Genomic DNA, 25,690 nt, shown 5'->3' on the forward strand with positions numbered 1-25,690 from the left:
CCCCGCCCCTGCCAGCCACAGCCCCGCCCCTGCCAGCCCCAACTTCTAGTTTCTGTTGCACAACTTTAAAGTGAGCAGCCTGAAGAGAGGCCAAACCATGGAAGAAGAGTGTAAGGACACTGGACTCTGTATCTAGATGGCATGGGATTCCCAGGCTAGCACTTGCCTTATGCCTTGACCCGTAGGTGAGCAAATCACTTCCCTCGCTACTTTCTTGTGATTGACTAAAAATTTATTCTGTGATTTAAATGGAGTAAGGACTAACAAAAACAATAGCCTGAACCCACTGTGTAGTTTTGCCAATAGTGATACGAAGCCAAAACATCTGGCAGATATCCCATAATGCATTGTGTGTTTCCATGTGTTATTGTGCAGCAGAAATACATATACAGTCTCACACCTTTTCCTAAGAGCAGCTCAGTGATTTTGGAAGGGGTTGGCTGGCTAGTAAGACACAGAGGATATGGGGTACACAGGCCACTTAACACCAGTGCACGTCCACAGTGACACCGGGATGATAAGTGAGGTTGTTTCTAATTTTTGTGTTCTTTGCTTTTCTTGAGACCACGAATGAAAGCTGAATGAATGAAGCATGAATGTGAGGTAGGCACATAATACACGCATAACTTTAAGCAAAATAATTTTCATAGCAGTACATCTTTAAATATTGGAAACAGTGTCTATGCTGATTTCTATTTTAACTTGAAGGATCAAGGCATAACTTTCAGTTTGAGGGGCACACAGATGGCCAAGCACTAAAGTTCAAAGGTTTCCTTATCCCTTGTACTTTTCACAGACCATGCAATGTCTCGAGAGGATTTCTTAGGAAAAAAAAATGCCAACCACAAGTTTAGTGGACTCTGGGAGGGACCAGTGAGGAAGCAAACTGCATGGTGAGATTTGATTCATGTTCTCAAGTGAATGGTCCTACTTTTCCTTCTAATAGAACATGTGTTTTAGTTTATTTCAAAAACAAACAAACAAAACTGAATTACTAATGTTTGTGGCTTTCAAGTCAAGTCCAGTTCTTCATCGGTATAAAACCTGTGAGAAGAGGTCAGCAGAGGTCACCTTATCTTCAGTGACGACACCATCCATGCCAGTCCTCAGCATCATCTTGCTAGTAAGAATGCAGCATGCTTGGCTATGCCTCTGGGGATCTTTACTAGGAGTTATTTTCAAAAGCTGGGATGTTTCTGCTGCTCTCATGCACTCTTCAGCATCTTGGTATTCGCTAAGCCGGCAGACCAGCTTTCCTTCGGTCCTCATGGGCTCAAATTCTGTATCGTCTTCTCTTTTACAGGAATCCCTTCTTTGTACTGTCTGCAACAATTGCAAACTCTGTGTTAGGATAGGAAGCATTTCAGGGAGAAAGAAGAGATGCCCGGCCACCAATACTTCCAAGATGGGAAGCATATCTTATGCATTAGTACCTCTTCCACATTACTTCCTGGAATTACTTCCTGGAAGTGTGTACAAGCACATTTGTGGAAAATTGGCACAGAAAGGCAGTGTTCCCTGAATTACTTGACCTGACAATTATAACTTTGTGCTCCTGTGACTGAACAGTGTCCCTTCTAGTCCTGTGGACTTCCTGGCTTACCTGGCTTACATTGAATGGGAGTAAGAGGTCCTGGAGCCTCCATTTCTGCAGCTGCTTTTAGATCACCAGAGTGGGGCAGAAGCCTGGGACAGTCCACATCTGGTGCCTGAGTCACTATGAACTCCATGGGTCACAAGTCATCCCCAGCTCTTCTTCGCTACCCAAGGATTTTCCTTGAACTAACTAACTACCATGCAACTTATTTTTTGTGTTGGGTTTTCCTTACCCTATGAAGCACTGTGTGCTTATCACCAGAGCAACTAAAAATGTCAGATGCTCGTCTCTGGACCTTGAACCTAAGCTCTGTCTGTCAGGGGCAGAAACACATGATACAGAAACCAGTGGTGGGTTACGAAGGCTCATGAGTCATACGAGGAACCAGACACTGAGCAGATTCTGCTCTGGCGGGTTGGCCAGTAGCCACTGGTTCGCTTTCCAGTAAAGGCAGTATGAACGGATCTAGATGCGGCGCTGAAGGTCAAGTGTAGCGGTGCCTGTGATGTACGTACCTGAACAGTGTGTGGGCAGACTGTGGTGGTGTCTCTGGAAATGACAGACTCAAATGTAAGTTTTTCATCTCCTCCCTCCCTATCAAGATGGCAGCATCCCTTTTCACACTTGTCATCTCTGTCTCCATTTACTTGAATCGCTCCTGGCTGACTGACACTGAAACAGTTGGGATTTGTTGAAACTGTCATTCATAGAGTTCTGTGTTCATTGAGCAAGTCTTTCCTTTACCACCTTTCCTTCTTGTCTCTGCTTAATGAGTTACTTGGAAATTTACATTTAAGATCGCACCCCTGGGTGCAGAACTAACACTGTTACTTACGTCTTGTCTAATATTAGAGGGAGCAGCCTGGAGACTTGATTCGTGTTCAATCACAAATAAAACTGTGAGCATCTCCTGAGCATCCCAGGGGCTCAGGAGAGAGAACTGTGAATGGCGAGGACGATTTTCGGGAAATAGAATCTCAGCACACCGAACTCTTAGGTTCAGTCATTTATTCTTGCAAATCTTCTCTGTCCTCCTGTGCCCTGGGAGTCCCGGTATATGTACACTTACAAGCAGTAATCCCTTGGCAGTGCAAAGCCAGGCTTCCAGGGTCAAATGGAGGGGTGATAAGAATCACAAAGAGGGGCAATAATTGTTAATTATTATTTTCATCCCAATGGGGAAATGAATTAACTAAAGGCTAAATTCAGGTAATATCTAAGAAGAGGGATATTATGTGTTCAACTATAATCTTAAATGTGATTGGTAGAAAATGTTAAGAATCTATAAGTTGCTAGGTCAATGGGAGAAAATAAAACTGTCTTCTTTTTTCCTGTGGCTCCTATCTGTCCAGGCTATCTGCCAGTTTTTTTCTGCAGGGTGGGGGAAGGTGTGCTTGGTCACCAGGCAACCTGTGTACAGCTGGATGCCTCTGGTGATAGTTAAAGGGAGATCTGGAACTAGAGGTAAGATTTGGGAAAGGAGGAAGTTAAGCTTAATTGGCACATCCGCCAGGCCTTCTCAAACAGGTAGTCTGGATGCGTAAGTCTGTTCTTAGAGAGTACAGAGGTATCTCTGATAAGATACTTTCCTCCGTCTGGGGATGGACCTGGCCGGATGCTGCCAATGATGATAACTACAGGGAGGCTTGAACTGGGGTTCTGGCTGTGCATAGCTGTCAGCGCATGAGGTTATCTCAATATTCCTTTAGCAGAGGGGAAATGGTGCCCAATAAATGATGGAAAAGCTACAATAGCACACAAGAAACTCATAGCAGGAAACGGCTGATAATCAAAAGCCAAATATCACCAAGACTCCTTGAGCTTCAGCTTGACCTCTGGAAGGCCCTTGGCTTCTTTCAGGTATTAGCTTTGTTATAATCGGTTGAAATCCTACTTTGTATATGTTTTCAGCTTCAGCACTTACGTACGGGAACTCATGCACAGAGAAGTAAGTGAGAGCTTTCTTTTTACACTTTGAAAGGGGGCTAAAGAGCCCCACATTTGTGACCACTCTGCAGGGAAAGAGCCTGGAGATTGCAGAGAGTCTCATGTGTACTCATCGTGTATGGTGTGCACAGTGAGGCAGGCTCTGTGCCAGGAGCTGCCTACAGCAAATGTGACAAATGTGTCATCCTCTCATGTCACTGACATTCCTATAACAGGGCATCAGGGGAAAGTATACAAAAGCATAGACTTCACCAACAGACCTCTGTTCTGACTTCCGGTAAGCTGACTCACAACTAGTTCTTTTATGTTTGCACAGTATACAGGCTGAAGCCTGAATACAGATAGCTTGAAAGTACCCTCTAGACGCTAATGTCTTTCTGTACCAACCTACACTTCTAGCAAAAGTTCAAGGACTCCCATACTGAATATGCTACTTGATGGCATCACATGATTCAGTTAAATATTATGGCAGCCAGTGAGTGAAACAGGGGGTTGAACCTCAAAACACAAAGCTAAATGCTTCGGAAAGACTTGATAGAGGAGCTAGGTAGAAGGTTACAGAATATACAGTATGCAGACACGTGTTTGTAATCCCTGAGTTAGGGAAGCTGGGGCAGGAGGATTGTAAATCTGAGCCTTGCCTGTGGTACATAGTGAGACTTTGCTTTAAGAACACAAAATAAAGGGAAAACGATGTGTGGATGTGTATGTCTTTGTCCTCATCTATTCCCTTGAAGCAAGGTCTCTCCCTAAACCCAGGACTCATTTTCTCAGCAAGTCTGGGAGCAGCAAGCCCCAGCAACCCTTTTGTCTCTGCCCTACCTGGAGCTGGGGTTATAGGCACATGTGAGTGTCTGACTTGTTACGTGGGTGCTGGGATCTGAACTCTCGTCTTCCTGATTGCACAGCATTCTTAACTGCTAAGTCTTCTCTCCAGCTGCTATCTTTTCTTTTTAAACTATGATCTTTAACCGAACATTCCCAGTACTGTATGTCTTGAGCTGAACATGCAGGAATGTGTCCACCACCCAAGCAGTTTTCTGTGTGAATCTGTATAACATTCCCACATAACAGCCCTATGCTTTCTTTATTGAAAAAGGACATTGCTTTGGAAACAAGTGCCATACTGTTCTTACTTGTGTTGAAAAACGGACCATTCTCCACTCTTGTGTCCTGGTCATGCTTTTTTGGCTTCACACATACCAATATACAAACCCATTACATCTGGTTACGGAAGCCAGAATGCTTGTGGCATGTGTAGGCACAGAGTGAGTTCCAGGACAGCCAGAGCTACACAGAGAAACCCTGTCTCAAACCAAAACAAACTGTGACAGGGATGCTGGAGTGTAGCTCTCCACAACTGATGGCTTCTGGCAGGGTGCAGGTGGGGAAGGACTCGGTTTTCTGTAAGGGGTTGGCCACTGGGAGTGTCACCATGCTCCAGTGAGTATATAAGAAACATAAATTGGACTTCTGTTTGGTTTTTTTGGGGGGCGGGTGTTGCAAGGGTTGGGAGAGGCCTGGGAGGACAGGGAAGTAAGAGTGACCAGGGTGAATCATGTGAAATTCCCAAATAATCAATAAAACTATTATGCTGAAAAAAATCCAGCAAAGAGGGGGCTGGGGCTGTTGAAATCCCACCCCTCAGGAAAGTCATTGGCAGTTGATGCCTGCTGAGGAGGCACAGTTAGTCTCTTTGGGGGCTGGGGCGGCTGGCAGGTTGCACACGACCCAGTGCATGGCCACACACGCATGTGAATATCCACAGCACTAACTGGACTCAGAGGGTTATTAATAAAAAATAAAAAGAGGACATGAAGCTGGAGGGGAGGTGGTGGTAGCACTAAGGAGAGAGGCAGTGTTAGATGGACATGTGGACACAGGATATGCTGTCTGCCCTGGTTTGCTTTCCTGGCTGTGATAAAATGCTGACCAGAGGAGAAAAGAATTTATCTGGCTTCTGGCTGAAGTCCATCTCTGAGGCAAGCCAAGGCTGGAACTGAAGTAGAGACCAGGGATGGGAGTTGCTGATTAGCTTGCTTCCCTAGCTTGCTCAGCTGCCTTTCTTATACAGCCCAGGCTCACCTGCTCACAGTGGCCTGAGTCTTTCCATGTCAATTACAATCAAGAAAATGTCCCACAGATATTCCCAGAGGGCAGTCCAATGGAACCACTTCTTTAATTGAGGTTCCATCATTTCAGGAATGTCAAGTTGACAACTGAAATTGACTATGTCATTGTATAAACAGTCAAAGAATAGAAATACTATTATAAAAGAAGTAAAAACACAGATATGGCTATTAATACACTAGCAAAGGAATATGGCTATTTGATTTATGTTATTTTTACACATCACAAAGGTTACTCTTGATTTCAATAATCAAAAAGTGTAAAAAGCAAACGGAAACGTCATTTTAAGCTCCTGAGATGAAGAAAAGTGGTGACAGTCGGGTCTGGGAAGATGGTTCAGATGGTTTGCGTGTAAGCGTGGACTCCCGACACGCCCAGGTGGTCCTGGTGGTATGTGGCTGTAATCCCGTGCCTGGGAGGCAGAGGCAGGAAGGTCCCCGAGGCAAGCTCCAGGTTCAGTGGGAGACTGTCTGGAAGAGAAGGGGGAAGTTTAATTCCAGGACCACAGTGGAGAACTACTTCTCAAAGGCTCTCAAGTCAGGCCTCACTGGGCAACACTGTGCTTTCATGCCTGTGTTGTGTAAACAGCCTGTGTTAGTCACAGGCAGGTACTGAGCGCTTGAGATGTGGTTAGGACGGCTAAGGGACTAATTTTTTAGTTTCATTCAATTAAAAAATTTTGAGGATAGCCATGTTTCCCAGGTTTGTTTTGAACTTGCTAGGTAACCTCGGATGACATTTAACTTCTGATCCTCCAGCTTTAATTTTAATTTAAAGACTCATATTTGATGTAATTATTGAAAATTTTTTGGAATGCGCCACAACTAAAAAATGAAAATCAGAAAGTCTAAATGCAGATCAAGTGTTTCAGATGAAGAGTTAGAGTTAAGTATGTCAATACACTGAAGTATAAAATAAAAACACATATATTCCTGTTTTCTTTATTTGTATTTATTTTGTAATTCTTGGGATTAAACCCAGGTCCTCATGCTACATTCCTAACCCTCACTATAGAGACACATGTATTGGTTACATGTTGGCATTCGTAGTATTTCGAATGTATTGAATTACATATATTAATACGATTAGTGCCACTTGTTTCTGGTTGTTCTTTCTCTGACACAGCATTTATTGGTTCTTCCTGTCCATCTTGGGCTATGGTGAATGCTCTTATTTTAAATGTGTCTGTGTGCAGGCTTGGATGCACCACAGAGTGTGTGTGGAGGTCAGAGGACAACTTTGGGGAGTCTGTCCTCTCAGGATCTCAGGCTCGCATCACAGTGTGTGTGTGGAGGTCAGAGGTCAACTTTGGGGGCTCTGTCCTCTCCTCTACCATGGGTTCCAGGCGTGGATCTCAGGAACTCAGGCTCGCATCACAGTGCTTTGGGCAGCTGAGCCATCGCTCCGGCCCCCTGGATGGTTTTTGTTTGGGAGTGAGTATAACTCCTCTAATTCACTCAGATACGCTTCTTTTTCTTTTGGAATCCATACCTACTGTCCATCAAATCTTAGGTTGACCAGCAGGCCGTGGCTCCGCCCTCTTAGTCGGTATTTACTAGGCACCCCCTGAGAGCCAGTCCTGAATGATTCATTTCACCTTCCTGAAAACACGTTTTCTCCAGTGTCAAAGCCTGGGACTTCAGTCTGGCAGAGCCATACTAGTATAGGAAAGGCAGGGACCTGCCCCCAGTCAGACTGAGAACTGCCACGGGCTGCCTGAAGGCAGTCAGACTGAGCACCACTGTGTTTTGCTTGAAACCCAAGCCGCAGTTTTTTATTGGGTGACTGGGGAGAATTTTTGAGTAACCTTCCTTCTTCAGTTCCTGAGCTGCGTAGATGCAGTCTGTTCTGTTTTGTTTTGTTTTGTTTTTCCATTAACTCTACTTGCGGTAAACTCAGTTTCACTTTTGCTCTCAACAATGAAAAGAAACTACAGGGAACTGAGGGCTTCCCAGTTGCTGCTGGGCTGCACCGCTGCTGTGGGAGGTCAGACCTGGACATGACCATGCCCTCCACGAGGACCGTGAAGAGCCCCAGCTTAAGCCAGCTCTTTTGGACGATGGTGATCTGCATGGTGCTCCTGCAAGTGCTCCTGCAAGCCCTGTCTATGGCTTTGACTTACGTGTACTTCACTAACGAGATGAAGCAGGTTAGTAGTCATGTGCTCTCAGCAGCTCCTCTCTCTCATTGCCTCTCAGCCTGCTCCTCTTTAACATCTTAGCTGCGGATTAAAACGTGCCCTTTCCAGTCGCAGACTCTAACTACTAACGAGGAGAGGACTTTATGAAAGCACAAGTTTGAAAGACTCCCAAGCAGGTGGAGTTAGAGAACAAGTTCCAGAAGCTGCCGGTAGATGCAACAGCACTCCTGAGGGACTTTGTCAGCAGCTTCCAAAGTGTCTGCATTTGGTGATGTCAGTTAGCATCGCCACCACACACACATGATTTCTGCAAAAGGCTCTAGAGTACCTTCTTGTGTGTGAGAGAGAGGTGGAGAGAGTGAAGAAGAGAGGGGGAGAGAGAGGGGGGAGAAAGAGAGAAAGAGGGAGAGAGGGGGGAAGAGAAGGAAGAGGGAGAGAGAGAGAAAGGAAGAGGGGGAAGAGAAAGAGGGAAAGAAAGAAGGAGAAAGGAAGAGAGGGAGAGGAGAGAGAGAGAGAGGGAGAGAGGGGGGAAGAGAAGGAAGAGGGAGAGAGAGAGAAAGAGGGAGAGAGGGAAGGATAAAGGCAAAGAGGGGGAGGAGGGAGAGAGAGGGAGGGAGAGGGAGGAGGAGGGAGAGGGGGAGGAAGGGAGAGAGGGGAGAGAAGCATGCAATGTGGAAGTGTGAGGTCAAAGTCAGCTGTCTTCCTCAGTCTCCCCCCCCCCTTACTTTTCTGAGAAGGGGTCTCTCACTGAACCTTGAACTCCCTGACTTGGCAAGCCACTGGGAACTTTCTGATTTTTCCCCTCCAGTCCTGGATTCTGGGGACCTAACTTGGGCCACCCTATTTACAGAACAAGCCTTCTGCTGGCTGAGCTGTCCTCAGACCCCTGCTCTGGAGTTCCCTGAACACTGAGGCCAGGGAAGGATGGAGGCTGCCCACTTATGTCTGAGAGCTCCATGGATATCTCTTCTTCACACTTTGACGAGTTGTGAATCTCTGTAATAACTGCTGTCCTACATACAAGGATGCATATCTGATGAGAAATGAGAGCTGTAATAACCTATGGATACAGAAATATGTATTTAGATGACAGTTGGATGCAATGCTTATTTAGCAAAACAATTGCAGTGTTCCCCTAGGACCTAGGACCTCCCTGGCCATGGCTTCTTTGTTAGATTTATAGGCTAGGCCCAGTTTTCCCCCTGTAAAGTGGGACTTACCTCTAATAAGGAAGAAAATGGTTCCCCCATAACACTCAGACCATGACTGCACCCATGGGCAGAGCTCGCCAGGCCACTTGTTAATGTAGCTTGCAGGATTGACAACTAGATCAAACTGGTGATGCTTTCCTCTCCCAGCAGCCTGCATAGCACCTTATAGCACTGTGAGAGCTGGTCAGCAGTGAGGTGAGCAGTGAGAGCTGGTCAGCAGTGAGAGCTGGTCAGCAGTGAGAGTTCGCCAGCAGTGAGGTGAGGAGTGAGAGCTGGTCAGCAGTGAGATGGGCAGTGAGAGCTGGTCTGCAGTGAGATGAGCAGTGAGAGCTGGTCAGCAGTGAGATGGGCAGTGAGAGCTGGTCAGCAGTGAGATGGGCAGTGAGAGCTGGTCTGCAGTGAGATGGGCAGTGAGAGCTGGTCTGCAGTGAGATGGGCAGTGAGAACTGGTCTGCAGTGAGATGGGCAGTGAGAGCTGGTTAGCAGTGAGGTGAGCAGTGAGCGCTGGTCAGCAGTGATATGGGCAGTGAGAACTGGTCAGCAGTGAGGTGAGCAGTGAGAGCTGGTCTGCAGTGAGATGGGCAGTGAGAGCTGGTCAGCAGTGAGAGTTCGCCAGCAGTGAGATGGGCAGTGAGAGCTGGTCAGCAGTGAGGTGACACTGTGAGAGCTGGTCAGCAGTGAGATGGGCAGTGAGAGCTGGTCAGCAGTGAGATGGGCAGTGAGAGCTGGTCAGCAGTGAGGTGAGCAGTGAGAGCTGGTCTGCAGTGAGATGGGCAGTGAGAGCTGGTCTGCAGTGAGGTGAGCAGTGAGAGCTGGTCAGCAGTGAGATGGGCAGTGAGAGCTGGTCTGCAGTGAGGTGAGCAGTGAGAGCTGGTCAGCAGTGAGGTGAGCAGTGAGAGCTGGTCTGCAGTGAGATGGGCAGTGAGAGCTGGTCTGCAGTGAGGTGAGCAGTGAGAGCTGGTCTGCAGTGAGAAAGCTTCAGTTCCTGCTTGATTTCTCCACATCCCTGTGACCACGTGCGTGGTGTCTTCAGCAATCATGTCTTAGTACCAAGTGTGGTGCGTGACTGAGAGCAAGGGCAATCTCCCCCATTGTTTGAGGGAGGCCTCTGGTCCCACACCTTTGGTTGTTTTTTTTTTTAATGTTTTTAAAGTGAGTGAAAAATTCTCACATAGAAAAGTCATACTTTGAAATGCTGGCAGGTAGAGTAGTATGTATCTGAACTAAAATCAGAAGTTTGAAATATCACATTTCTCAATGCCACAAGGCTGAGGGTGGGGTGGATGTTAACCAGATATTTGAAATATGTCTTGGGGGGCTCATAAAGTGAAGTGTTTACTGTGTAAGTGTGAGAACCAGCGTTTGAATCCCATTACCCAGCATGTACCTGTAGTCCCCGTGCTGGAGGAGGGTGTAGGAGAATTCCTGGGGCTTGTCAGGTCCCAGTCAGAGACCCTGCATCAAAAAAGGCAGGTATATAGCTCTTGAGGGACAGTACTGGGAATAACACACACACACACACACACACACACACACACACACACACACACACACACACTTTTGTTTTTTTAAATAAATATGTTTTGGGTTTAGGCCCGTGGAGTGCCTGTATTGACAATAAGTAAGAACACAATGGTTTGGCTTTCAGCCATTCTTTTCCCTGGGACTGGGTGTGTCTTGACTAATGGTCTGTAATAAGGAAGTTACTTGGGTTTAACTGCTCACAAGAAAGCAGTTGGATTTTATGCCAAGTGGAACCCAGACACAAATACAGGTGTGAGTACAGAGGACGAGAGTACAGAGGACGAGAGTCAGTGTCCTTTCACCCTGTGCGTTTCTTGGTCACAGAAAGCCCCACGACTAGGAGTGTGAAATCGATGAGAATAAACCACCCAGCTTTAGCTTTCTTGTGCCCACTTTGAGAACTGGAAGGGACTATGAGCACCACACTCCTTGTCCAGAACCCTCGGCACAGAAATGAATTGGCAAAGCTTAGGCAGGGCTTTGGAGCCAGGGTAGGGTTAGTGCCCGGGCTGTGGATGCCAGGTATGGCTCTTCCCTGACCACCATGGCACATATGGACTCTGAACATTTGCACATTGTCCTGCCCAGGATGCCCTGCTACATCCAACTTGGTGTCTTGTTTGGAAGCGCAAGACCAAGGAAGAGTCTCAGGGAAAATGAACTAAGCAAAATCTATAGAGTGGTCTGTTGGGGCAATGCTGTTTGTACACCCTAGGGAATATGAATTTGATTATCCCAATCAGCTGGAAGTTTTTCAAATTGAGGCACTCTCCTTTTATTTGAAAATAATTTTGAAAATTATGGCTTATAATGATTTTTTTTTAACTAGAGGGCATGCTTATAAGAGTTCCTCTCTCTCTCTCTCTCTCTCTCTCTCTCTCTCTCTCTCTCTCTCTCTCTCTGTGTGTGTGTGTGTGTGTGTGCCAGCAAATACACAAGTGCATATGCATATAACTGTAGGCCAGAGCACAGCCTCTATTGATATTTCTCGAATACCATCCACATTTTCCTCTTTCTTTTCTTTTCCTTCCTCCTTCTTTTGCTTTTGTTTTTTTGAGACACTGTCTCAGATTAACTTGGAACTCACCCTAGTCTCTCATCAGCCAACCCCAGGAATCCAGCTCTCTCCTCCTCTCCAGAATGGGGACTACAGGCCTATGCCTCCAGGCCTGACTTTATCATGTGGGCTCTGGAGACTGAACTCAAGTTCTCGTGCCTGTCTGACAAGCACTGTGCTGACTGAGTCATTTCCCCATACTAAGTTTGTATATTTCTTTCTTTAAAAAACTTTTTAAAATTACATTTATTTTTATTTACTTATTTACATTATATAATCAGAAGCTTTTTTCCCCCGTCCCACCCCACCCTGCAGCCACTTTTAAATAATCACTCAGAGGCTTATATTAGTTATAAATGCTTGGCTGATGGCTCAGGCTTATTACTAGCTAGCTAGTAATGTGTTGTGTTGTGTGTGTGTCACATAAGGGGGCACATGAGGACAACTTGGAAGAATTAGTTTTCTCCTTGTACCTTGTAGGTCCTGGGGATTGAACTCAGGTCTTCAGGTTGGATGACAAATACCTTGGTCCTTTGAGTTCTCTTGCTGGCCCCAAGTTGGTATATTTCTGAGGGAAAAAAAGGATGTACCTATACTCATTCTTTAGTTCTAAGTTTACATAAGAGATTGGAGCACAGCTATATTTACTGCTCTGAGGCAGCGCACTAAAGTGTGTTAACTTTACAATATAAACAGAGCGAGACTGCGTCTCTCTGCACATGTGGCTCCATCAATTTGCACACATTACAAGTTCACCTTATTTTCAGATTGACCTGATCCTCTGTTGACTCATATAGTTGTCTGTATAATTAAGGTTTTCAAAACTCTGACCAAAAAATTGCAGGAATTTCAAATAAAGCTTAGAATCTTTTCATTTAGGCATGTTTCCTGAGGTAGAAAGGATGTGGTGAGGCCGGGCGGTGGTGGTGCACGCCTTTAATGCCAGCACTCAGGAGGCAGAGGCAGGCGGATCTCTGTGAGTTCGAGGCCAGCCTGGGCTACCAAGTGAGTTCCAGGAAAGGCGCAAAGCTACACAGAGAAACCCTGTCTCGAAAAACCAAAAAAAAAAAAAAAAAAAAAAAAAGGATGTGGTGAAGTAAGGATGTGGAGGGAGACAGCAAAGTGCTCATCATTAGTCATTCAGCATTCGGAGACCAGCACTGGTTCAGCACCTGCAGGTGCTGAAGGTGAATGAGGACCAGGGGCTGAGGCTTCCTTTCTGTTTCTTTTGTCCAGAAATCAATACTTATGCACAGAAATGTCTAGTAAGGCCAACACCCAAAAGCTGACAACTGTGATCTCTGGAGGGTGGGACTCTCATTTTCAATTTTCCAAATTTTATGTAATTTCTGTGGTGAATGTCATAAAAATGTCTAAGCTGTCATCTGTGGTTGTCATAGAGGTTTTCAGTGCTTAGAGTCCAGGAACTTGGGCATTTAAGTGGATTTGAACACAGGCAGGTTTCCGCTTTCGAGGAATGTGTGACATTCCACACAATGCCAGAGCTGTAAGAAACCTTAGTCATTACCTAAGGTACTGAGAAACAAGCGCAAGTGAGGGAGAGCAAGAGCAACACAGGGCTGCTAGGGATGGGCAGTGAAGAACACAGGGAGCCAGGATGCCTGTAGTCCTTGTACCACACCCAACCGCTTAGTTAATATCAATGGGCAACGGGCAGCACGCCTATGTTCATTTAAACCACAAACTACTCATGGCACCCCAACTCCTGTCAATTTTCATCACTTTGGTTTTTTTTTAGCTTCCAAATGGGTGAAAGGAAAAAGGATGTGTTCATTACAGTTATATTCTGTCTCCACCCAGCTGCAGAACAAATACTCCAGAAGTGGAATATCGTGCTTGTTAAAGGAGGAAGAGGACTCCTGGGGCTCCACTGAGGAAGAAAACAGATACTGCTTGCAGGCTAAGAGGGAACTGTATCAGCTTATTGAAGAGGTAAGTACTCAGCAGGAACTTGAGGTCAGAGGGGAAAGAGTTTTCAAACCTTCAAGTCTGGAAATCTGTATTTTGCAAATGAAGAAACCAAGCCCCAAAGGGTTTAAGTCATTTCTCCCAACATGGTGCAATACCTGATATCAGATGGCAGAGAAAGACAGCCCTGGCTGGGTTAGCCAGCCACCTCCTGGGGCTTTGCGTTTTGTTATGGGAACACACACACAGACAACGTGTGTTTAAGGTTGCCTGGTGTCTCTTTGTTTGTTTTTATTTACTTTTATTCAGAAGACAAAAGAGGCCAAATGGTGTATTTTCTACTCATCACACATGGCTGATTTTGTGAATTAAATGCACATTTGCTTTTTGTGTGTGAATGAAAAGAATACTTTGAGAAATTGGAGGTGAGGTTATCTCAATTCATTGTCAACACATGACAAGTTAGAAAAATGCATTTGTTGATGCATGTTGCTACCCTGGGATCTCTGGCAGAAAGCTCAGGTTGGCTAACAGTTCAGTTTACTGAATGTGGTTAGCTGATTTTACTTTTAGATTAAGTCAGACCAATTTCTTCTCTGCCTGCTTCCTTCTTAGGAAGCTGGCATTTACAAATATTTGCCTTCTGCCTTTCTGAGAAGGTCAGATGGAGGCACAAATATTAAAAATACTCTGCAAACTAAGAGGCCCCATACATGACATCACCATCTAAGGATATGGTGGGAATTCCCAGTGTGGGAGAAGGTTGTATGCCAGACAACCTTGGGAGTCTATTGTTCGTTCCATGGAAACAGTATTGTCTTGATGATCAGGCTTCAGTGGGTAACTCGAGCAGTATTCACAGTAGAGTCCAGGCATCACCTGGAATGTGGCTTCTAAGTGGTTTTCCACTTGAGCATTCTGTGAGCACTCCCAGACTTGGCGCCATGGATGATTAATGTGATCTAGGAAAAGCCCAGGCTTTGAACAGCTCTGGAGGAAACTCAGAGATGTGACTTACAAAGCCCTTTACTTAAGGGGTTCAGTGGGCCATCAAGAAGAGAGACTTGAACTAATCTGGAAGCTGGGGTGTGAGTGGGTCTAATGTCTGGAGGCCGGGGTGTGAGTGGGTCTAATGTCTGGAGGCCGGGGTGTGAGTGGGTCTAATGTCTGGAGGCCGGGGTGTGAGTGGGTCTAGTGTCTAGTGAGGCTGGGGCTGGGGGGTGTGAGTGGGTCTAGTGTCTGGAGGCCGGGGTATGAGTGGGTCTAGTGTCCGGAGGCTGGGGTGCTGGCAGACACAAGGGCCAACCATGGAGAAGATATAAAGGAATGATGATGAATTTTCCATGTCACTTCCCACTAAGTCCCTCTCATCCTCCCAGACTCATCCTGCACACCCAGAGAGAGAGAAACTGGGAGAGAGAGCATAGATCAGGTGGATGTGAGCGTGTGAGAAGATTCCACATCTGCTTAGGCACGACACGCCTTCTATTTCCTGTAAACATCTGCCTATATTGAACAGCATCCCAGTGAATTCTGAGAGCAGCTCTCAAAGAAGGAATCTTTGTTATGCTTTTAAACACATTTTCAAACAGATAAAGCCATCGAATGTCAGATCAGTTAAGTTACTTAAACCTCCTTAAAGCGATGTAGAGCGAAGTCTTGACTCATGGTCACCTGACCTGCTTGTAGTCATTGTAGAATGATCCTTTCTCTGTTTCTTGCTTTCTTCCTCTCTCTATCCCTACCTCCCTTTCATTTCCTCTCCTGTCTCTCTCCCTTCTTTTCCTTTCCCTCCTCCTTCCTTGTTTCCTGTGCTAGAATAAGAGAAAGAAAAACAGAAAAAAATGGGTGAATGTTCAAACCCATTTCCTTGTCCCTTCTCCAGAGCCAATGGGGTCCTCCAGTGAACGCTCACAGCTGGGGTGGGGTTGAAGCAGAGGGAGAGACAGAGAGACGAGAGAGACAGAGAGACGGGAGAGACAGAGAGACGAAACAGGAGAGACAGAGAGACAGAGAGAGACAGGAGAGACAGAGAGACCGGAGAGACAGAGAGACGGGAGAGACAGAGAGACAGGAGAGACAGAGAGACGGGAGAGACAGAGAGACGGGAGAGACAGAGAGACGGGAGAGACAGAGAGCACAGGTACATGGCTGATGTGTTTGTGACATTTGCAGTGATGTGTCAATGACAGCACAGACATCAAGAGTGACTTGAAGTATAATGAGTGACAGAAGTATAATGACTCAAACCAGCTCTGCTCCCCACATGGAAAGGCTCGGTGTTCTCTTTGTACTGGTTTTCTCCATTGGTTACCACAAAGGGATGGGGAGTCATGAGATGTTTAGCAAGGTATTATTTCTTTGGGCATGAACTTAACATTATCAAAAGTAGAGAAAAACATGGCGGTGCCAAGTCAGACATTCATAGAGTGATCCTATCTGTGGGCACCAAGTGCCTTGTGCCTTGCTTACATCCTATAGTTCAGATCTAGCTAGTCACTTCCAGATGCTGGGCTCTGTCACACACACACACACACACACACACACACACACACACACACACACACACATGCACGCACACGCTCGCACGCACGCATGCACGCACGCACACGTACATACACACATATATGCACACACGCTCCACACTGAGCGGCGGGACATGGTTATCATCAGCTTCATGGAGAATCATGCCTTGGAGATATGGCTGACTGAAGCAGAAGCTATGCCCCTCCTTCTCATCTGCTGCAAGTGTCAATCAGAACTTGCAGACCACCCTTTGGTCATGGCATCCCCCACAGATACCTATGCTTGGGTAAAAGAAGTTCTATATTGATACCACCGTATAAGCATCCCATCCCACGTCAGAGAGAAAACCTAGAAGCACATGCATCCTGTTGAAGTTTTAGCAGCACTAACAAGCTTTCTTCCATGCCATTTGCAGGTGACTTTGAGGACATTTGGGGAAACCATTTCTACAGTTCCAGGTAGTAACATTTTGTTGTTATTTCTACTTGCTAGTGTCTGCTTCACAAGCTGAACAGCTCTCTGGCCTCTCTGCTCCCGTCCATACTTACCAGTTAGGACCTCTGCCCACTGTTTTAACTGCTTATTGATTCTCTTTCTCTGTTTGTGCCGAGGACTGGAGAGCTTGGGATTAACTTCATGGCCTACTCACAGTCAGAACTTTATTCTTTCTTTATCTTATTTTTTTCCATATGAAGTTTCCTTTTACTTCAATTTCTTAACTTATTTAATTATTTTTTTTCTAATACGCTAGAAATAAACCATGTTAAGTATTACCTAGAACTTGGCAGGAAGTAAAATAGATAAAATCCTCCAAAAATTACTCATCTTTTCTGCCTCCGACCACAACGCTTTTCTTTACCCTGAAGGCCCTCACTGCGTCACTCCTTCCCCAGACACCTATCTACCTCCCACGGTCTCAGCTGTGGTTTCGGCTGGAGACCACATGCTCACCATCCTGCTCACGGCCAGCAGACGTTCTTCACACCACTTCTCATTGCTTCCTCCCCAGGCTGGCTTATCAAACCTTCCATCTGGCTCTCCCTTCCCGGCCAGCGTTCCTCTCACTACTTCATGGCTCTTTTGCCCACAAATTTCTCTTCTCAGAACATTTCTAAGTAAGTTCCCCTGCATCTTATTATTTCCATTATCTTATTATTTCTTATTATTGTCTCATTGTATTTTATATACAACTTTATCCATGTACTGTCTTCTCTTCTACCACATTGAAATAATTGTGAAGAAAATCTTTGCAAATCTTAATGGCATTCTTCACAGCACAGAAAAGACGATCTTAAGATTCATTCTGAAGCACGTAAGATCCCAGATAGCCAAAGCAATCCTGAGCACAAAGAATGATGCTGGTGGTGATTTCTGGTTATACTACAGAACCATCACAACAAACCAGCATGGCAATAATGCAAAAACAGAACAGAGAGAGCAGCCATAACCCACAGAGCGACAGATACTTGATTTTTGACAAAGAGGCCAAAAATACACTGTGGATAAAAGTCTCTTCACCAAAGAATGCGCATATCCACACACAGAAGAATGGAACTAGACAAACTGCTTAGAATGGATGGAAGACCTCGATGTAAAACTTGAAATTCTGGAACTATCAGAGAAAAGAAGGTACAGACACCAGTATGGACTTTCTGGAAAGGACTCCGTTCACAAAGATGCTGTCAACTGACAAAAAGGACTTCATGAAATTAGAGCACTTCTGTACAGCAAGGGATAGAGTTTATTGAAGGGATGGACAACCTACAAAGTAGGAGGAAGTCATTGCTAGCTTCGCATAGGACAGAGGGTTAATTTCTAACACACACACACACACACACACACACACACACACACACACACACACACACATTTATACAATGCCTAAAACAGACTACTATATCCAGCAAAATTGCCTTTAAAATCCAAGAGAAGCTGGGCACTCACAGCACATATGGCGTGGAAGAAGAGAGTCAGGAACTCAAAGCTAACAGCTACAAAGGAAATGTGAGGTCACCTTAAACTATATGAGACCCTGTCTCTCGAGAGAGTTGGAGAGATGGCTCAGAGGTAAGCATGCCCGCTGTGCAGATGAGAGGGTAGGAGTTCGCTCACACACAGAGCTGGGCGTGACCACACATATGGCTGCATCTGTTAGCACTGTAGGGAAAGAGATGAGAAGCGCTAGCAAGACTCCAGGCTGCCAAGTGGGGAATCAGACAGAGCAAGACACCTGACATCCTCTGCTGACCTCTGCACACGGGTGCATGATACGTGCACCCTCCGTGTGTACACACACACCACACACAAAGAAAGGAGAGAGAAAGATGTCCCACGGTCTCATCCCCCATCTCAGTCATCATGGATATCATAAAAATAATAAACACTGAGAGTGCCAGGGAGATCCTTCTATACACTGTTGGTAGGAATGAAATTTGTCCATCTACTGTGGAAATGAGGATGGAGGGTTCTCAAAAATCTAAAAATAGAGCATCTGCACAACCAGCTATACCATTCCTGAAAATACACCCCAAGGACTCAAATCTGTCTACAGTAATGATCCCTGCACATCGATGTCGTCTACTGCTGCACTATTCACTATAGTCAAGTCACCAAAGCAGCCTTGGTGCACATCAGTGGGTGGAGAAAGAGAATTGTCACATGTACACAGTGTACTCTTCACATGAAGAACAGAGTTATGTCATTTGCAGGAAAACGGATGGATTCGGAGACTTTGTATTAAGCAAAAATAAAACAAACTCAGAAAAAAACGCAGGTTTTTTTCCCCATGTGTGGAAACCAGATTGAGAGGGAGAGAGCAAGAGCGACAGAGACAGGAAGAGACACAGAGAGACAGACAGGGGTGAGAAAAGGAAGGGAAAACACCCGGGAAGAAGGGCTCACCAGGAAGAGCGGACCAGTCAGGGGCAATGAGGAGTGGATATAATCAAGACATTTTCTACACATGTTAAATGCGGAGCCCAGTGGCTCTCAGGTATGCAGAGCTTCGAGAGGGAGAGGAGGAAGGCGACGGAGGTGAGCCAGCCGGGAGCAGAGGTGAGCTAGCCGGGAGCGGAGGTGAGCTAGCCGGGAGCGGAGGTGAGCTAGCCAGCAGGGAGCGAAGGTGAGCTAGCCCTAGCCCGGAGCAGAGGTGAGCTAGCCGGGAGCAGAGGTGAGCAAGGCCAGAGCTGAGGTGAGCTAGCCCGGAGCGGAGGTGAGCTAGCTAGCGGAGAGCCTCCCGCAGAGCCCGGAGGAGCGAGCCCAGCTGAACCAAGTTGAGAGACCTCAAGTCTGGGATGAACCAGAAGTGCTTCAGGAGGGCTGCTGGCTGGATCTCTGGCCCTTCATCCTGTCTGCCTGGTCTTGGTTTTCTTCGTGTACCTCTAGCCCTGACTCTCGGCTGAGATGTTGAGAATGTGGTTTCCGGAGTGAATCCTGAAAACTACTACAGACTTCTTGGATGAAGATAGGGTTTCCAGCAGCCGAGTTCCAAACCGCTAACTTTCCCGTTTAAGCCCTTGACCTCCCTAAAACAGTAACATGTGTTTCAAACCTGTTTGTCACTGTTGAATCAATATGATTGTAGCCAGATGATACATATTTTAAATAATGTTGTATCTTAGGGCTTAAGAGAAATCTATGTGGAACTTACGCATCCAACAGGTATTGGATCCCTCGCTATTAGCCAGGCACAGTAAAAATAACAGAAAAAGGAAGTTCTTGTCGTTGTGAAGCTTTCTTTCTTGAATATTAGCCCAGCCTGGTCTGCAGTGCGAGTTCCAGGACAGCCAGGGCTACATAGAGTAATCTTTTTTTTTTTTTTTAAATATTTATTTATTTATTATGTATACAGCATATATGACTGCAAGCCAGAAGAGGGCATCAGATCTCATTACAGATGGTTGTGAGCCACCATGTGGTTGCTGGGAATTGAACTCAGGACCTCTGGAAGAGCAGTCAGTGCTCTTAACCTCTGAGCCATCTCTCCAGCCCCCCATAGAGTAATCTTGTACCAAAAAACCAAAAACCAAAACAACAACAACAAAGAACTTTCTTAGCAAAATTATCTTTGAAGGCTGAGCAGCTAGCATTTACTCAGAGTGGCCAGAGTCCCAAAGCAGCTACTGTAAGAACTTTGGAAGATGCTGCTTTGAGACCTAATACTTTGGTAATTGGACATTGGTTCCTGTGGTTTTAGTGCTATTCAGTATATGAGAACCCTAAAATATTCAGGGGGAGCTTAGGTCATAAGATTTGGAAAACTGTTAACAGGAGTGTTTTCAGGATATTGTTGCACTTGCCTGGATACGTTCTTGTGGAAAGTGTGATTGAAGCATCTATATTACAGCACAGGACTGGGATAACACTGTATTTACCAGACCATGTGACCCACTTTGTGCGCTTACTAATTTTCTCTAATAAACATTAAGTTTTATCACTTAATATAAGTATCATAATGAAACTCATTACTTTATACAGTTAATATACACCAATAGAAAGATGTGTAAGTAGAGGGAGGACTGTTTACAAAGAGGGGGAGGACCAGCAGGAGGGGGGAGGGGAGGACAGCAGGAGGGGGGAGGGGGAGGACCAGCAGGAGGGGGGAGGAAGGAGGGAGGACACAGCAGCAGGAGGGGGGAGGGGGAGGACTAGCAGGAGGATAATTATTTTATTTTCTGATAGCTTCATAAAATATAGCACGTTCCTTGAGGACTCAGCGGAATCTATACAACTCTGTGTAGTGTGGATAATTTCTTGTCCTTGCCAATATTTGTGTGTTGATAGAATATGATTTATCTTAACTAAATGTAAGCAGAAATGGGGTTCTGAAGCTAAGTTTTAAAAGACATGACGGTATAGGATTTCTATTATGTGTGTGCAGGTGTGTGTGCCTGCTTTGGGAAGCCAGAAGAGGCTGTCACGAGTCCTTCTCTAAGTTTCTGCCTGTTCCCTTTAGATATGTCTCTCACAGAGAGACCGTTGGCTGGCTGGCATCCAGACAACCCTAATGACCCTGTCTCCATTCATTCCTCCCCGATGCTCTTACCTCAGGACACAGGCACGAGGCAGTGTCTGGGTCTTTAGGTGGCTGCTGAGAATCCAAACTCAGATCCTCATGTTTGCCCCAGAACTGGAGTTACAGACAGTTGTGAGCTGCCATGCGGGTGGTGGGCTCAAACCCAGGTCAGTGGTCTTCGGTCCCAGCAGCCCCTCGAGCCCCACTATGTGGGCTGTTTTAAGAAACTATAGGGTCAGTTTGAGGAGGGAGGCCCTGTGCTCGAGACCCCTGGTCAGACACAGCGGTGTGAGCAGGGCAGTGTATTTGAGAGCTATTTTGACAAGTGTTGATGTTTCTCTGTCTTGTGTCTTTTAGAAAAGCAGCGAAGTATTAATTTCCCACCCAGAGGTGGAAAACCTCAGAGAGTGGCAGCTCACATTACTGGAATGACTCGGAAAAGCAGCTCCGCCTTAATTCCAAGTAAGATCCTGAGGGAGTCTGGAGGGGGTGGGTCTGGGGCTTTGCAGGGGGTGGATCTGGGTCTGGCAGGGGGTGGGTCTGGGGCTGGAGGGGGTGGGTCTGGGTCTGGAGGGGGTGGGTCTGGGGCTGGAGGGGGTGGGTCTGGGGCTGGCAGGGGGTGGGTCTGGGGCTGGAGGGGGTGGGTCTGGGGCTGGAGGGGGTGGGTCTGGGGCTGGCAGGGGGTGGGTCTGGGGCTGGAGGGGGTGGGTCTTGGGGCTGGCAGGGGTAGGTCTGGGGCTGGCAGGGGGTGGGGCTGGGGCTGGCAGCTGGGTTGGGTGTGGACAACATCTAGCATTTGTGAGGCTAGAATTGTCCAAAGTAGTTTAGTTTTAACTTTTATCTGAAATATTTCTATGACTGTAAGTGCTCAATAATGATCAAGTATCAGATGACTGTTCTGAGAAACAAAATGACACACTTGGTAACTCTCCTGCCGTAGCTGGCCTTAGGAAAAGTGGGCCTGAGAGAACATTGCTCCAGACTCCCTTTGGGCGGCCTTCACTGCTGCTGGTGCGGCTGCCTGGCTCTCTTCCTCCCCCTCTTGGCTTTGAACTCCAGATCCTTCTGTCTCAGGCCTCCACGGGCTGGAATGGCAGGCAGCACTATACCTAGGCTTTTTCCTTCAACTTTAAAGTAATATTCTCTCTCTCTTCATTTGTATCAATTCTTCCTTCTCCTCAAAAGTTTAAATTCACAGCATTTGTTTTCACCACGAGGCACTAGGATCTCCCACCACGGGGACACTTTTGAACCACCGGACTGGCAGCCTTTGCCGTGTGGGGGTGGGGATAGCTGGCCAATGGGGGACTGAAAGGTGAGGTTCTTACAGCAGGTCAAGTGGTACAGGAGCCTCCCTGTTTCGATGTGATAACAACAGCCTTTGTAACCCGAGTCAGACTGAAATGGTAGGCAGTTGGTTTTGGATGGCATCTTGGCAAGCTCGGTGAACACTGACTGAGCTGAGCAGTGAGGGATCTCCTCGCTTTGATGCAAACTGTTTCTCATTTTCATGCAGTCTCCAAGGATGGAAAGATCTTGGGCCAGAAGATAGAATCCTGGGAGTCATCGAAGAAAGGGCACTCGTTCCTCAGCTATGTACATTTGAGAAATGGAGAGCTGATCATCCAGGAAGAGGGCCTTTATTACATCTATTCCCAGACGTACTTCCGGTTTAAAGAGGCTGAAGACACTTCCAAGGCAGTCTCAAAGGACAGAGGGAGAAACAAACAAATGGTACAGTACATCTACAAATACACCAGCTACCCAGACCCCATAATGCTCATGAAGAGTGCCAGAAACAGCTGTTGGTCCAGAGATGCAGAATACGGACTCTATTCCATCTATCAAGGGGGGCTGTTTGAGCTTAAAGAAAATGACAGGATTTTTGTTTCTGTGACAAACGAGAATTTGGTGGACCTGGACCAAGAAGCCAGTTTTTTTGGAGCCTTTTTAATTAACTAAATGACCTGCAGCGATCACACACAGCCCTAAATGTCCAGTCATCTAGGTTGATGTCTGTGGTTTATACTGTTGCCAGGTCCCACGTGGAACTCAGTTTTGAGAGACGTAATAGGCTTCTGTGACAACCTCTACCTCCAGGCCCCTTCCAATCCCCAAAAAGTAGCAGCCTAGACAGGAAGTCATCGAAGACAACCCTTTTTTTCCTTCTTCTTCTTTTTTTTTTGGAGACAGGGTTTCTCTGTGTAGCTTTGCGCCTGTCCTGGATCTTGCTCTGTAGACCAGGCTGGCCTGGAACTCACAGAGATCCGCCTGCCTCTGCCTCCCGAGTGCTGGGATTAAAGGCGTGCGCCGCCACCGCCCGGCCATCAAAGACAACTCTTAAAAGTTGTGATATGGATGCTGAAGTGTAGCTCACCACACTGATGGCTACTGTCGGGCGTGAGTAGAGAAGGACTCGGTTCTCCTTAAGGGTCTGGCCTGGGAGTTTGACCGTACTGCAGTGAGTGTATGGGAACACAAGATGGACTTTTAGGAGGGAATTCACGAGAGTGGAGGTGGGCCTGAGAGGACCAGGAAGCAAGTGTGACTACGGTTATGTTACATTTATGCAAAATGTCTAAATAATCAGTAAATAATCAATAAAAATATTATGTTGGAAAAAAAATCACAGAATCTCTCACCTGGACCATTAGGAGATTTGTGTGTGTGTGTGTGTGTGTGTGTGTGTGTAACTGTTTTCTATGGTAACTTATTATGTGGTTCTCAAGTGTGAACTCTGTGATAACAACATTGTGTCCCATGATCATACAAAATATGTGTTCATGGCTCAAAATCCACAAGTTAACAGGGATTGGACACCTCTGAAATTTAATGTATGGCTCGAGAAAATTCTCTTGACCCAGTGAGGTCCAGAGAAGCCTAGTCTTTGGGAAGTTTCCAGAAGAAAGACCATGGATACATTCTTTTATAAAATTGTTTCTTTTATTTTTTGAGATTATAATGATATCATTTCCTCCCTCCAAACCCTCCCATCCCATAAATCCTTCCATACTGTTCTTCAATTTCATGGCCTCTTTTTTCATTAATTGCTATTACTACACACACACACACACACACACACACACACACACACACGCACGCACGCACGCATGCACGCACGCACGCACGCACGCGCGCACACACACATGCACGCACAATTCTCTGTCTGTTTAGCATTACTTGTTTAGAGTCACCCTTGAGCTGAACCAGGACAATAACAGACATGCTAATGTGGATGGGGGAAGCCCAGGAGGCCTCAACTCTACACTAAGAGCTACAAGCAATTAAGGATGCTGAGAGCTGAGAAACAGACTTTTGGAGGAAAGAGAACAATTGGATCCACTCTTGAGAAACACATCAGAGCTTCAAGGTAGACCGGTCTCCAGAAGTCGTAGCTTTCTGCAGCCTCGCTGACAGTGGTGACTAATCTTTACCGTGATGATTAACAGAGCACACCCTTAGGTGTGTCTCCTGAGGGCATTTCCCGAGAGGATTAGGTCACAGGGGTTTGTCTACTACACATTCAAAATTTGAATAACTGCTTGAGAGGTAGTTAAACTGTGGAAAATGGACCTAGTTGGAGTAAGTCAGCCATGAGGGAATGTCCTTGAAGATGTAGCTTGCCCAAAGAACTCACGAAAACTGCAGGCGATGAATGAGAGCAGCCCAAGAAAGAGGCTGGAGAAGCCGCCCCGGCCCATGGAGCCCAGATTCTGCCCCTACATGCCCTGGGAGCCAGATGCAGAGTTGCCGGGGCTCAGTCTCATTTGAGCTCTTCCCTTCACGGCACGCACCCGGTCCTCCTTCGCTTTTGAGACAGGGTATCACGTATCCCGGGCTGGCCTCAAACCAATATGTAGCCAAGGGTGACCTTTAACGGTGCAGCCTCCTGCTTCTCGGATATGCTGAAAGCGTAGGCACACATAACCTGCCCTGTTCCTGCAGAGCTGGCCTTCTTGATACCCAGCAAGCAACTGAAGGGAGCAGGCAAAAGCCCCCTGGCCCAAGTACTGCCCTTTTAAGTTCAAGTTCCCAAGCCCGAGGGGCGCTGAGAACTTTCCAGTGGCTGACCTACTCCTCCCTAAACCACAGAGACAGTCATCATGCATCTTTAGTTCTTCAGAAACACTATGGCTGTTCCTAACAACAGAATCTGGTTGGTTGGACTGAAAGGCTTACATTGTATATTGATCGACAATGATGGAACGTTCAAGGAAGCCCCTAATCTCTCAATCCTGATTGGTGTAAATTGTAACTCTAACTTGCAACAAATGTTTGTGAATTTTGTGTTTATAAACCCCACTTCTGCCCCTGCTCAGGGCTGTCAGGAGAAACAAGGCTCCCAAGTCCTTGTCCTGCACTCTGATGGTGACCTGCTTCTGTGGTGAGTTATTAAAATCCTTGGAGCCCATAAGTGTCATCTCTCTCCTTCCTCATGGAGCATACCAGGCTGGGTGGACAGCAGCCACTCGACAGCTGAGCTCTCCCAGTCTCCATTCTCTCCTTTTCTGAACTTTGCGCCCCTATAATTTGAAAGTATGCAACATTCAGATGTTGTGGAATATTAATTTGAGATGTGTTACATTCATTTATGGTGTGAAATATTTAGTGATGC

At 46.3% G+C, this 25,690-nt stretch overlaps 1 protein-coding gene across 1 annotated transcript; it reads left to right on the forward strand.

Annotated features, from left to right (window-relative positions):
* Window positions 1–2,022: 2,022 nt before the first annotated feature.
* Window positions 2,023–23,305, forward strand: Tnfsf10 (TNF superfamily member 10). Its single transcript, XM_028875810.2, has 6 exons — window positions 2,023–2,167; window positions 7,602–7,823; window positions 13,428–13,559; window positions 16,477–16,519; window positions 21,433–21,537; window positions 22,592–23,305. The coding sequence occupies exons 1-6, from the start codon at window positions 2,153–2,155 to the stop codon at window positions 23,035–23,037; spliced, it is 963 nt and encodes a 320-aa protein (XP_028731643.2). The 5' UTR covers window positions 2,023–2,152; the 3' UTR covers window positions 23,038–23,305.
* Window positions 23,306–25,690: the final 2,385 nt, after the last annotated feature.

Source organism: Peromyscus leucopus, chromosome 6 (genome assembly GCF_004664715.2).
Source record: "Peromyscus leucopus breed LL Stock chromosome 6, UCI_PerLeu_2.1, whole genome shotgun sequence".
NCBI classification, from domain to species: domain Eukaryota; kingdom Metazoa; phylum Chordata; class Mammalia; order Rodentia; family Cricetidae; genus Peromyscus; species Peromyscus leucopus.

Excerpts from the sequence above, each read along its gene's own strand:
- Tnfsf10 (XM_028875810.2), top strand. Across the intron at positions 7,824-13,427 it reads TCACTAACGAGATGAAGCAG|CTGCAGAACAAATACTCCAG; the intron begins GTTAGTAGTCAT and ends GTCTCCACCCAG. Across the intron at positions 21,538-22,591 it reads CAGCTCCGCCTTAATTCCAA|TCTCCAAGGATGGAAAGATC; the intron begins GTAAGATCCTGA and ends ATTTTCATGCAG.